Here is a 14,943-nt window from a genome sequence, read left to right as displayed (position 1 = left end):
TAGTAGGATGATACATCGCCATTAACATGTTCTCATGACAGGTGTAGTGATTCATTATTCAGCTCTCTATGAAACACCCACAGAAAGAATTCCACACATAGGGCCCGATTTAGATGTCGTACGGACCTGAGTCAATCCAACATAGATTGGGTACTGGTGTCGCGTTCTAATCTAGGACCCTGATCGATACTGTGACCTTATGCTCCTATACGGCTATAAATACATATATTCCCTATATTGGCATAACCGATCAAATGCAATATTCAGAAACTTGTCTCTGGCCTCACACGAACAGAGCCACATTTCAGAATCGCTTCCTCTGCAACTTCCTTTGCAACTCATTAGTGCAATGACATAGAAGAAGTTACTATCTAAGATTCCTAGATTAACACTCCGAGTTCTTCAACAAGATAAAAACTCAGCAACCTGGGAAAGCCCCGCTTGCTATGTTTTGATTAGTAATAGAACTCTAATGAGCACTGATAAACGATCACTTCCTAGTGAAATCTTTATTGACGTCTTATGCCCAAAAACTTACGTCAAACAAGGCACCTTTCAGGTATAAATATTACCAACGTTGCCTTAAGCAAACGCTGCTGTCATGCTGAAGCTATCGCTGTCAAGCTAATGCTGACACTATCGCTACTGCTATCGCTGCTAACGAGCGAACGATGGTGTGGTGAACTCAGGAGCTGAACAGCCGTCCCCTGCAAGAGCCCAGCAGATGCAAGCTGCCCGCGGACGCTGCCCCTCCTCCTCCTCGACGTGCTGAGAGAGACGCTGTCTTTTCTCCTGCAGAGAAATCCAGCTCCGGCGTTTCCAGCCCACTCTTGCGAGTGACTGGGATATCGAGTTCCCTGAAGGAGATACCAGACCTCCAGCATTCTATTCCAGAGGTATGGTGTTGACTAAACCCTTAGAGAGAATTCTTGAAGCAAACCTTGGCAAAACCAACTTAACTTAAAGCTACTTACTTACTCCCCTCCCAAGTATTAGGCTTAGGTCAGGTACACTGGGGTAGGCATAGTTAGAAGCACCAGTTGAGTATGTTAGTCAAATGTATATATGAATGTATATATGTTTTATTCATTTTAAACCATTGTATGGCTAAGAAACCATATCAATGCTTTTACAGTATTACTTCGCAATACTCATCTTACTGTACGTACTTTTTATAATAACAAGTCTTGCAATTGTGGCAATTCATTTCTCTTGTACGAGAAGAAAGACTGTTCAATAAATAATACCGTTTTATTGAAAACGCCTGTCTCTCTATTCTCTACATATTGTTAAAGTAATCAGCACAACAACTGACTGAGTAAAATAACTGTCTATTGTTTCACACGACTGTAGAGATTGACTCTTATCTGAGGAGCAAAGTTGTCATGTTGCACGGTTGTTGGAAAACTGAATCCCTTCTTGGCTGTGCCAGGGAAGCTGATCACTTCCTATTCAGTCAAGAAAGTTTCCAGTGACCTCTGAGCTAGTTGGTAACAAACCCAATTAAGTTTAGCATATTCAGTAGAGGCCTGGAAGATCCGCACTTCTACGTCGATACTACTGTTTATGTTATTCCAATGCGCAGGGCCTATTGGGAAAATAATAGGAACTACACTACATGGCGCCAAACGTTTGGTAAGGCGATAAACTAATGCAAGACGTTAGAGTAACTCAGTTGTGCATTTTTCACACAGACCCCTTTCTCCCGTAAATACTCCAATAGACGTCTGAGTGGGTGAAAGGTTAAAATCCGCCCGACCTTAGTAGGAAGAGATTCCTATGTAAAGCTCTGGTTTATTCAACGTTGAAGGATACAGTGTTCCAAAATATTGTGCACCTAATCTTTGTCTCCTTGGAGACCTACTCTGCAAAACCTGCATTTTTAAAATTTCAGTGTTAGAAAACGGAACTGATGCAGCAGCAGATGCGACTCAGCAGGGTCCCGACGGGACTACTGAACCGGGTGCAATAATCATCCCGGCACATTTAAGAAAATCTATAACGTTAAAACTTATAGAAAATGGACTGACCACACGAGGTGGCACAGTCGTCTTCGTGATAGAGGCACACGAATATCGGCAGACAGAGGTATTCTATTCATGGATAAAATTTCCAGCGGCAAACGCCGCAACACACGAGTTCCACTACTACGTAGTAGGAGTTCCACCGGATGAATAAGCTCCTTTTGAGGAGATTGAAATCCCATTAAAATACCAAGAACATTTACTTTGGTTTAAAGACGCCCTAAAACATAATGATCATATTACCAGGCTCGGTCCACTAGGTAGACCAGGAGCAACGTGGCCGGTTCTAGCCAGCTACACACCACATCCAGACATTGAAAAAATTTCAAGTGAAGAACTCTTAGTTAACATAAGAGAATTAACAAAAGCATATAGAGAGTTAGTAAAATTATTTATTAAAAATAATTCAAACACTCCTAAAAAGAGCTGGGATGGAAATAAACAATCCACTCCCAAAGAAAAAGTTTTCCAGTCCAGAGGAAGGTCTCCTCGACGGAGGGAAAGAACTCCGACTCGAGAACACCAGTCTCCCCAGAGGGAGCCCTCTGAGAAAAGATATAACCTTAGAAACAGGGATAATTTGAAGAAGCCTGATAGATATCAAAGTATTGATACACGTCCCTCTCGATCTTTTTCGCAGAAATCGGAAAGAAGAGGACGGTCAGACCCAGGAGAGCACACCAAGTCCAAAGACAAGGAACCTGCTCAGAGTAAAAAATCTCAATTTCCAAAAAAGAAGGTAGCCAGTATTAGAGTAATCGAACATGCGGAGAATACTGAGGACACAGTTGAAAAACGGGGAGTGGGCACAGACAATGTTAGACAGTGCAGCAGAAATCAGTATAGCCCGCAAGATCTTGATGAGTCATCTGGAGACAGTGGACACGAATGAATACATTCAGGTTGAAACTGCAGACACCAGACTTAGCGAGCCCCATAAGATATACGAAATAACACTTCGTATAGAGGGTGATAAGACTAGGAAAATAAGGGGTCTATTTTGGGATAAACTCTCAAAAGGCTATGATATTCTGTTAGCTGAAAAAGATTGGCCCCGAGAGTTTGTCAGGGAGTGTCCTCGTGGCGAAGAAATGATTATGCCTGCCTTCTCGAATCACATTCCGATTCACAAAAAATATATTTATGCAAGGAAATGGGCAGTAGCCCAGGCACCGGCATTATATAAAAATCATGTAGGATGGGATGAGGACTCTCCTCCTCACAAAATCCAATTAAAAAGTGAACCAACTGCACAAAGGCAGTATCCCATTAAGCAAGAAGCTAAAAAACAAGTCAGGGAGATTTTAGATCAACTTGAATACCAGGGGGTGATTGAAACATGCACCTCTCAAATGAACAATCCTTTGTTTCCTGTCTCCAAGCCAGACAATTCATATTGTCTAGTTTTGGACTACAGACACCTTAATGCATGTTGCAAAACATTTGCAGTACAAAATTCGCATAGTGCTGCACTAATGAATAACATAGTTAGGAAAAAATATAAAACGACATTAGACATATCTAATGTTTTTTTTGTCAAAACATTGCACCAGAAAGCAGATATTTGACCGCTTTCTCAGTAATGGGGTCTCAGAAAAATTTCTGTAGGCTCCCACAGGGGTTCAAGAACAGCCCAGGACTATTCTCAGCTAGAGTAACAGAGTTACTACAAATATATGATGATGAGGCATTATCTTACGTAGATGATATCTATCTCACAGACGACGACTTGGAGACTCACTTGAAAAGAGTGAACACCATAATACTTGGGTTCGCAGCAGAGGGTTACAAATTCAACTTTAAAAAGTCTCGAATTGCCCATCTGACAGTATTATTTTTAGGATACGAGTTATCAAGTGAAGGAAAAAGCCTAGCGGACAACTTCTTAGAGAAGTGCGCTGTGCTCCAAGCTCCAAAAACGCTGAAGAATTTACAATCGATTCTAGGCTTTCTGAATTTCGGTAGAACTTACATTCTAAATTACGCAGAGAGGGTTAAACCTCTCTACGAACTAATCAAACCTGATTTTAAACAAATCACCTGGACTCAAAAACACACAGAAATTTTGAGATCACTGCAAACAGACATGTTAGCAAAAACAAAATTAGATACACGTGACAACACACGCAATCTTGTAATCCGAGTCATCCCAGGAAGATGCGGATTCACGTACCTGACCTCTAATGAGGGAGAAAAGGTACCAATTTCAATTAAATCTCACTTGTACACACAAGCAGAAAAAACATTCAGTCTCACAGAAAATACTGTGAAAGCAGTAGAAATTGCATTAGTGAATGAACGAGAACTAGCACACGGCAAAAGGATTAATATCCTCACAGCGGAATCCGCCTTCGAGGCGCTATTCAGCCCAGTAAACCTGCCTACAGTGTCACTGGATCCGAAATGGATACAGTGTATAGATTCTCTTGGAGCGGAAGATGTGAAATACTATTTCACCCCGCAATTCGAAAAACTGAATGATTTAGAATATGAAGAAGAATATCCTCTGCCAATCGAACTTCTGCCTCTCCCACAGTACGCCTGTATAATCTATACAGATAGATTTGTACAGCATTTCAACGTAGAGAGCAAATTCTACGATGCAGCCTACGCGATTATTAAAGGTCGCTGTCTGAGCGGTAAATTCAGACCGAAAATAACAAAAACTGAATCAGTGAAGTACTGTTCAGCTCAGAGAGCTGAAATCAGATCTTTAAAGATGGCGTTTGAAAGTGGAGAACGAGAATTCCCGACACTAATCGTGTGTGATTCTCATTTATGCGTCAACTCTTACAATAATAAACTGCAGAGCTGGATTGAAAACGATTACAAAGATGACACAGGTGCCACAATAAAGCATAAATTGCTCTGGAACCAGGTAGCTCTTTTACAGAAAGAACTACAAAAGACTCACGTGATACACACACAGAGTCTTCAACGTGATGGCGTTCACGTTGCAGGGAATTCATTGGCTAACACAGCCACAGCGGAAGCAACTAAACCGGCTTCCGTTGCCACAAAAAAGCGTGCAGAAAAACACATAGACGGGGAAACCATGCTGGCAGTCAAAACGTCTGTAAAAGGCGACTGTGCAGCACTACCCGTGAACTATCCACTCAATTATGCATACGTAATCGATGCAAACTCCGTTCCTTTTGCTCGAATCCTGGAGTGGGGGATAGGGTAATTCCAAACATGAACCGGAGAAAGTTATCAATAGCAGACGCACACATGGGTGAAGGTCCAAGGCATAATGCAATGAGGGAATCTCTGACCGAATTACAATCAGTATACTGGTGGCCGGGAATGAGCGTGCAACATCAAATATATGTAAAGAATTGTCCCGACTGCGACAGGGATCGCAGTAGTGAACTACGCTACCGGCTACCAATCAGAAACAGCGTAACGCTGTCTACCTACCATCCTGCGTCCTATTAATCATGAAGGCTAAATCCACTTAAAAAAATGTGGCCTCCAGCGCTCGGCTGACGCCAGAACGGTTATAAAAGATCTGCGAGTCTTTATCGGCACATACGCAATTGCCATGTTCCATTCTGACCAGGGTCCTGCATTCAGCTCTCGAGCTTATAAGGAGGCCATGGCCAGCATGGGAGTTGGGTTGCGGTATTCTTGTCCGTCACACCCCGAAGGGAACAGTGTGGTAGAAAGAAAAAACCGGGACATAAAGCAATCTATAACAGCGAAGGTATTAGGTTCAGGCGCTGGATGGGTCAAACATTTAATAAGTGTCCAGATCAGTCTTAATAATTTGCCAAGAAATTCTCTAAAAGGTTTCAGCCCATACGAATTATTGTTCGGAACTAGAATGCGAGTTCAGGACTTAGATAGTCAGGTATCAGTGGTACAAGATAAACAAACAGACTTTGACTTCAAAGATCGTTTGGCTGTTTTACAGGACTTGAATGAAACAAGAAAATCCTTAAGCAACATAAAGTTAAAGCAACAGCCAGCTACCACTGACGAGGCACCACCAGCAACAGCCCCAGCAAGGCCTGTCTGGATTCCAAAGATTGGGGATCTAGTCAGAGAAAAAATTGCGGTGAAGAAGGAATTTGGGCCTTCTTACAGAAAAGCAGTACCTGTCTTAGCTATCAACGGAACAAGATCAGTAGTACTACTGCCCCTTGCTGGTAAAAAGGAGAACAGAGTTGTATCAATCGACCTGGTAAAACCACAAGCATGTGGCCTATAATCAACAGTAGGCCCAGTGGACTCCCAAGAAACAACAGAATACCCAAACTTGCAACAATCCAAGAGGTTCAAACTGAAAGACTAATCACATTCGATCAGCCTGCAGTGCACAGAGAGGGACTATGCAATAATGCCATGGAACTCGTGCCTCTTGAAACACAGATTGAAACAGGTTGTCAAGAAATACCAGTCTACAATGATGTGGCATCTGAATGTGCTACCGAAAGACAAATTTAAAGAACAATTCCAACAATTGACAGAACTGCCTCTGGTTATTTCATCAACTTCGATAACTTTTCCGAGGATCAAAGCAACCCCGAAGTGATGCCAGAAATAAAAAAGACTTTTAAAGAAAAAGCAACGGAGCTCTTTCATCAACTGAAGGAAATTTACCTCACTTCCCCATGGTTAGAGTTCTGGTTCGGTCTAGGTGTATTTTTCTTCCTGCTTTGGCTCATCATGGTACTTTGTTTGGGAAAATTCATTGAGGGAAAATATAGTACAATGGACACAGCAAGTCAGAACATCAACTTAGTCCTCAAACCACACAGATCATCCCACGTGAAGAAAAGAGAACTGTCAACAGTAAATGTCACAGCCATTCCAATACCTGGTGGGGTAGTATGGGAGAAAACTGACTATGAAATCTATGGTCCGGTCGAGATCCTGAAGTATCCTCATCAATTCAAGGTTTCCTTAAGTGACTTTGTAAAACCTAGTACATTCTCTGATGATTGGGACTTTAACCCTTTTGATGCTGATGACGAGCTCAGCTCGTCATCACCCACGGGTGTTGTGTGCTGATGACGAGCTGAGCTCGTCATAGTGCCACTAAAATGGCATTTTCCAGCACACAGCGGGAAAACGCCTAGCAGCCAAGAGGTTAAAAGTATTAACAATATGATGTCTGATTTGGTAATGTCAGCTAGATTCACAGATCATGATTATTTAAAAGGTTCGTCTAGTTATGAGCAGATGTTCTGCTTCACACATTATGGTGATCATTACTTGCATAAATCTGCACAGCCTAGAAATGTTTTTAAGTATAATCAATGGGAACATTGTTCTACACCACCTAAAAGCAGTTCTAAAACATTCTTTGAGAAATTCAAGTACTTCTCAGGGTTTAACACCAGTGATGCAGAAATGTTTTATTATAAACTGTTAGATAAAACAGGATTGAAAACAATGCTGACAAATACTAAATTGATATATTCAGAAGCATTTTATGAAAAAATGATGACATTTGGTTTTGATTATTGGAAAAATAACATTGAAACAAAAACCATCTGGGGTACAAAAGAGTGGCAGGTACAAGGCCTAGAAGCACTGTTTCGAGCCTGCATGATCCCAGAACAAATGATGTTTTTAAATGACACAGTTCATCAAACAACCTGTCTTGGCCTAGCTAAGATCAAAGACCTTAACAAACCGTCTATTCCAAAGCCAATACCTGATAATGCAACAATAGATATTGAGATAGACCTATCAAAAATTTTACATTTAAACAGAACACATCCTGATTGGAAAAAGTGGTTAATCTGGCCAACTAACACAAACAACAGTCAAGATAGATTCCTGAATAAAACACAGGGGTTAAAAATGACCAGACAAGACCCTAGATACTCCCAGAGACAACATCCAGGGATAGTAACAACATACAGTGTAGGGAAACTCTGCCTTGAATGGCTAAGATCATCCACACTGGCTGAAATTAAGCAACACTTGTCTTTACTTAAAGATGGTGCTGATTTGCGCGATTTTATTATGGGACCACGCAAACAGCGTCAAAAGCGTTTCATAGCAACCAGTATCTATGCGGTATACAACGAGGCTTGGAAAGTCACACAAATTGAGACAGCAGAAAAAATACGAGAAATTGATCGTATTAATTTGGAAAAATCACTTTCTGTAGTAGACAATGGGTTAATGACTCTGTCCTCCAGAATATATTCGTTGGACAATATTGTATCCTCTGCCTTTGATATAATAGACAGAGACTTGCTAATGTTACAGCATGGCCAGTCGCAATTACGTTCTATTGTACAATTAGGCTGGAAGCTGCAAAATCTTCGTTCAGGCTATGTGCCCTGGCGTTTAATCAACACAACGTCATTGTTTTCCATCTTTAACCTTACTGATAAACAAATCAGCTTGGCACAGAAAGGAGCAGACTTTACAATCCTGAGCATCGAAAAACTTGAGAGATTACCATTGACAATGTCAGAAAGTCCTGTCATTGAATGGATAATACACGGGATTATCACAATTCCGATAACAACTTTCCGATTTAAAAATTGCCTTGAATACATACCTACTGGCCAGTATGAACGACTGGGTAAAGGGTACATTAAGTCAACATGGAAATTACCATACACACATTCATGCTATAGTGACAGCAACAAAAATGTATTTCTTAGTGGTGAAAACTGTAAACGTTCACTAAGCGGTATACTTTTGTGCCAGGGTATTAATTTACATGGAGCCTGTGAAGGTAATTCTAACAACCTTTCATGCCACCAGCTTGTCACACCTGCAACGCAGATAGAGCCTTTCTTTATGCAACTCGCGAATGGGAGTTACATTCTAAGGACGAATCACAGATATTGTGGCCTTTTGCCAGGAAAAGCGTATCTCGTAAGCGTAACTTCCATGGTCAAATGCTGTATTCAAGCATTGTTTCCGAGTGGCCCTGGAGACATAGAGACTCCCATCTGGCTCCGTCTGCATTTCTCTTCTATACGAATTGATACTTTAAGCAAAATGAAGTCTGTACTTTTGCAGACAACAGTGCTCATCACGTCATCAAAAGAGACGTATGATATCCTAGTTGCAAGGACAGCTACGGAGGTTCATGACCTTTTATCAACAAATTGCCCCATGCATTTCGTAGAAATGCTGAGCCAAATACTTAACATGTATAGTGCCATAGGCATCCCAGGCATATTTAAGACGATTTTTATGGGACTGCTAACACCATTTCAAGCAATTCTGGGAATCGTTCCCAATTTTGTCCATTCAGTCTTTGGCGGCATACCCCTATTTTTGGGACTTGTAGCAGGGATTTTATTTTTGACCCTCCTGCTTCGATATGGCAAGCCACAGCTCAGACATGACTCCTATGGGAATGGAAGAAACAATCCTAGCAATCCGCTACCGGGACAGAATAACTAGAGTCCTTGGATTGGCCAGGCTGAGAGATCTAAACATGACCTGGTTCCTTTCATTCAGACCTATATGGCAATCCTGCATCTTACCTGTACTACGATGTATGCTATGCGGAGATGAATGCGTGTTGGACACCTGTCTTGCACTTCCATCAGCAGTACCAATGGTTATCGATACTTTGCTCAGTCTGATAACGGCTCACGCATTGTGTTGTCCCCAGCGGCTACCAATCCTGATGACGGCATTCGTTGAGACTCCTGTACTACGACTAGGTGGTAACAGTGGAGCGAGTGACAAAAGCAACATCACCCAGGTACGACCTTCTGTGAGCATTGCTGATCCAGCCTTTGATGACAGCAATCATTCTCACACCTGCCAAGTTACAGCACTATCGAATTTGGTCGAACTGTCACCTGATTTTGTAGACCAATTCTTTGAGAGCCTGTCTGATATGATGTTCTCACCCGAACAGAAACAATAACTTTAGAGAAGCATTCCGACACACAGCGTTCCCATGAACTCTGAATTCGGCCTTCAGTTTTGATCAACAAAAACTGCTAAAAAGCGTTGGAACTCTATTACCCCGTTCACAAGAAAATATTTTTGGGATTGAACTATTTTTCATAATGTTTTCCCCTTTTTCTGGCACAAAAAAATTCTTTGCTTAAAGTAGACCTATTCATAGAGAACAGAAGCTTCTACTTCTATTTAGGTAAATCTAGAGACATAATAACTTTCAACCAGCCTCTAGCACATTTACTGCAATGCATTTATATGTGATGAAATTATCTCGCCCTTCTTTTCTGTATTCAGAGATATTTCATGTGTAATTCTTTTTGCAAAATCGTTCATTGATTGCATATGCTATAATTTGAATGGTTTCTATGCTTCAAAAACGTACAGTACCTATATTTTCACGTATTTCAAATACGCCTATTTCAAATGCATATATGTATTTTGGGGTGAGCAATGTTACACATGCATCTTATTGCTCTAGTTTTAGTAATTTGATGGACATAAATTCGTGGAGTGGGTGTCGCGTTCTAATCTAGGACCCTGATCGATACTGTGACCTTATGCTCCTATACGGCTATAAATCCATATATTCCCTATATTGGCATAACCGATCAAATGCAATATTCAGAAACTCATCTCTGGCCTCACACGAACAGAGCCACAATTCAGAATCGCTTCCTCTGCAACTTCCTTTGCAACTCATTAGTGCAATGACATAGCAGAAGTTACTATCTAAGATTCCTAGATTAACACTCCGAGTTCTTCAACAAGATAAAAACTCAGCAACCTGGGAAAGCCCCGCTTGCTATGTTTTGATTAGTAATAGAACTCTAATGAGCACTGATAAATGATCACTTCCTAGTGACATCTTTATTGACGTCTTATGTCCAAAAACTTACGTCAAACAAGGCACCTTTCAGGTATAAATATTACCAACGTTGCCTTAAGCAAACGCTGCTGTCATGCTGAAGCTATCGCTGTCAAGCTAATGCTGACACTATCGCTACTGCTATCGCTGCTAACGAGCGAACGATGGTGTGGTGAACTCAGGAGCTGAACTGCCGTCCCCTGCAAGAGCCCAGCAGATGCAAGCTGCCCGCGGACGCTGCCCCTCCTCCTCCTCCTCGACGCGCTGAGAGAGACGCTGTCTTTTCTCCTGCAGAGAAATCCAGCTCCGGTGTTTCCAGCCCACTCTTGCGAGTGACTGGGATATCGAGTTCCCTGAAGGAGATACCAGACCTCCAGCATTCTATTCTAGAGGTATGGTGCTGACTAAACCCTTAGAGAGAATTCTTGAAGCAAACCTTGGCAAAACCAACTTAACTTAAAGCTACTTACTTACTCCCCTCCCAAGTATTAGGCTTAGGTCAGGTACACTGGGGTAGGCGTAGTTAGAAGCACCAGTTGAGTACGTTAGTCAAATGTATATATGAATGTATATATGTTTTATTCATTTTAAACCATTGTATGGCTAAGAAACCATATCAATGCTTTTACAGTATTACTTCGCAGTACTCATCTTACTGTACGCACTTTTTATAATAACAAGTCTTGCAATTGTGGCAATTCATTTCTCTTGTACAAGAAGAAAGACTGTTCAATAAATAATACCTTTTTATTGAAAACGCCCGTCTCTCTATTCTCTACATATTGTGAAAGTAATCTGCACAACAACTGACTGAGTAAAATAACTGTCTATTGTTTCACACGACTGTAGAGATTGACTCTTATCTGAGGAGCAAAGTTGTCATGTTGCACGGTTGTTGGAAAACTGAATCCCTTCTTGGCTGTGCCAGGGAAGCTGATCACTTCCTATTCAGTCAAGAAAGTTTCCATTGACCTCTGAACTAGTTGGTAACAAACCCAATTAAGTTTAGCATAGTCAGTAGAGGCCTGGAAGATCCGCACTTCTACGTCGATACTACTGTTTATGTTATTCCAATGCGCAGGGCCTATTGGGAAAATAGGAACTACACTACACTGGGACCGACGGACCTCCTGTCGGCAGTCTCAACCCAGCAATTAGGATGTGACTGAACACTGTTCGGTCGCACTCCTATTCTTTACAATGGGAGAATGCATTCCGACCGGAATGCATGCTCTTATTGTAAAGAGAAGAGGTGCAATTCATCCCTGCACCCTGTAGCAGGCATCTTAACGTGCCTGCCACGGGGTCCAGGGATCAACAGGGGGACAACATAGGTGCCCCCTTGGCCACCATCTGGAGGCTTTGCACCTATGGGAGCCCAAAGTCGACTTCCAACAGCCTTTCTGTGTCAGAAAGGTTGGCACAGAAAGGCTGTCGGAATTCGACATTGTAATCCCTCGGAAGGAAAGAGCCGCCCTTGGGATTACAGGAGACTTTCCGATTGGCACAAAAGCTCTTCGAGCCGGTCGGAAGCCATTCGGAAATCCAGTTCGGATTCATTACCGACTGACTCCATCCAAATGGGTCAGTCGGAAATAAATCCATACTGCTGATTACGATGCCATAATCAGCATCGTAATTGCCCCATGATCTTTAAACAAGAGAATACATTTCATTAAAATTTGGCAGTTACAGCCTGGCTCCGGAAAAGAAAAAAAGAAAGAAAAAGGCACAGCAGCCACAAGAACATTTTCATATTATCATGAATTAGTTAAACTGAGGCCTACATTAACTATGGTTACCTTTAACATGAAAAGCACACTTTATATAAATACATGTGCAGTGCAGATTAATTCAGGTGTTGTGCAAAGCATAAAATAGTGGCAGAGCATCACCAGTTGGAAGCCATACATTTAATGGAATCCTTTCCATGGTCCGAGGTTATACTGAAATCTGGCATGGACCGAGCCCTTATTGATCAACATTATTTAATGCAGGCGAGAATATGAAACACTAAGGGGCAGATTTATGTGGAACTTCCACCACTTTTGTGCCGCCATTGCGTCATTTCTGTGATGCAGCGGCGGCGTAAACCCTGTGCCACATTGCGACATACTTACATCGTGACGCATCTATGGAGATGCGTCACAGTGTAAGGTCCTGCACCACATGAAACCTGCGTCAGCTTTCATGTAGAAGTTTTCACGCAGGGGGGGCGTTCCATCGCAGGAACGCCCCTGAAAAATTACTCATAGAAATCTAGAAGATTTCACCGAGTCACTTAACCAACGCTGATGCGTCAAAACCCTGCGCCTGCTTCAAACGGGCGTAAGGCTTGACGCACCACGTTACAGATAGGGCAAGTTGGAAAAGTGCTGGAGTTGCGTGCCACACGCAACACAACTTCAGCACTGCGACAACTTCACACCCTAGATACGACACCCATCTGTTTATTTCTGCGCCATGGTGCGCCGCATTGTAAATGCGGCGCATCATGGGTGGCGCAAGGATAAACTTGCGTGCCGTATCTTTCCTGGCGCATCTCTGCTGATTTGCAGAGATGCGTCAGGCAACATAAATCTGCCCCTAAGACTGGAAGTAATGGAATTAAGAACCAGGCAGACTCGATGTAATGCACTAATATTACTGCTTCTTCTCTTTCAGTAATGCACGAAAGCTCAAAAAGACTCGCAGAGACACTACAAGAAATTTACAATCCAGTGTGGGACGGGCACAAAGACCTGAAGTCCATAGTGGAGGTACAGAAACATATTAGAATCATGTGTAATTATACTTTTTATTTAAAAAGGGTAAATGTAGTGACCTGTCTTGTTTTAGGCCTAGTTCTGTTCTTACTTCAACAACCAAGTTGTTAGAAAGCATTATATTGGGTAGACTCTGTGCATGGGCATATCCCTCACGAACAGTGCATTAACCATTATCTGAGCTGTGCATGCCTTTCTGAAAAAGGAGCTATTCAGTTAAATGTTATGAGCCTGTACTCCGCTTCTGAGAGGGCAAATAGATCCGAACTATGGCTTGTCTTCAAAGATAAGGAAGTTGACCTTGACTTCGTCGTTTTGTCACACAAACTCATGAACACCCTCAGGCAACAATTAAGTATGGTCACAAAAGGCAGTGCAGTTTTCCTTTTGGCGTTTTTCATGTTAGCTATGGCGGCAGTATATGAGGCTACGTTAACTGTTTGTGGTGGAAAATACATTTTTATAAATATTTGTTGGGTCTTTTTACATACAATTTCTGTATTCCAGGAGGAGCTTGCAGCCAGGTTCAATTGGTAGAAGATTAAATAGGCACCCCAGGCTTTGAGGGTGGTGTGGTGGTTTAGAATATTCTTTACCATCTTTATCTAGATTAATTTTAAATGTCATCATTAAGTTGGATAAGGTTTATCTTATTCCCTGCTATGATACTATAAGAGACAGATATTGTGTTGGATGTCGAGTATGACTTAACTGCTAATTATTTGATTAACTGCTGAGGAAGCTCATTCCATTACCTGTTTTACTCTATTGTGAGACTGGAGTGAGATGCAGCTACATTTGAAAAACTCCTAAGCCAGAGCTGATGTCCCATTTAAAAGCAGAACTGTTATTGAACCATATTTTCTCAGTTTTTTATCTTCATTTATCAGAAGTGTCATGAGTCGCGTTACAGTTGAGCTTTTGTCCTCTCAGTTTCGTTTTCCAAAAATAAGTGCCGCGGAGGCCAGTGCTGAATGTTTTCATTCTGGTAATGTGTCACTGTAGGGTGACCAACCGTCCGTAAATTTCACGGACAGTCCGTAATTTTGGCTGTCTGTCCGTTGTCCGTGAAGCATTCTTTAACGGACGCCATTTGTCCGTAATTTTGACCGGGCACAGCTTGCCCCCACCTCCCTTCTTGACTCCGATGCTGTATGAAAGCTCAGACCCCCAGCAGCACCGTAGAGGCACAGCGGGATGGCTACCCTCACACCTTCAGCCCTTGATGACCCGTTAAGAGGTGCTTGAAGGTGACTGAGGGAGGGGCTGCAGGTTCAGGAGCAGGGGCATCCATTCACATGCAAACAGCCCTGAATGCGTCTTGTATCTGCTATTTAGAGGGGGGCTCACACATTCCATTTCTACCCAGGGCCCCAAACATCCTAGACTC

At 42.1% G+C, this 14,943-nt stretch overlaps 1 protein-coding gene across 2 annotated transcripts in view; it reads left to right on the top strand.

Moving 5' to 3' along the window:
* The window catches only part of BIN2 (bridging integrator 2), a 420,497-nt gene that overhangs the window by 133,947 nt on the left and 271,607 nt on the right, over positions 1-14,943 (top strand). For both annotated transcript variants that reach the window (XM_086965898.1, XM_086965889.1), the window contains exon 4: positions 13,453-13,547. In XM_086965898.1, coding sequence (XP_086822024.1) covers positions 13,453-13,547 — 95 coding nt within the window. The remainder of the gene's footprint in view (positions 1-13,452; positions 13,548-14,943) is intronic.

The sequence above is a fragment of the Lissotriton vulgaris genome, chromosome 1_1 (assembly GCF_964263255.1).
Source record: "Lissotriton vulgaris chromosome 1_1, aLisVul1.2, whole genome shotgun sequence".
Lineage (NCBI taxonomy): Eukaryota > Metazoa > Chordata > Amphibia > Caudata > Salamandridae > Lissotriton > Lissotriton vulgaris.
This window is presented reverse-complemented; position numbering and strand designations above follow the sequence as displayed.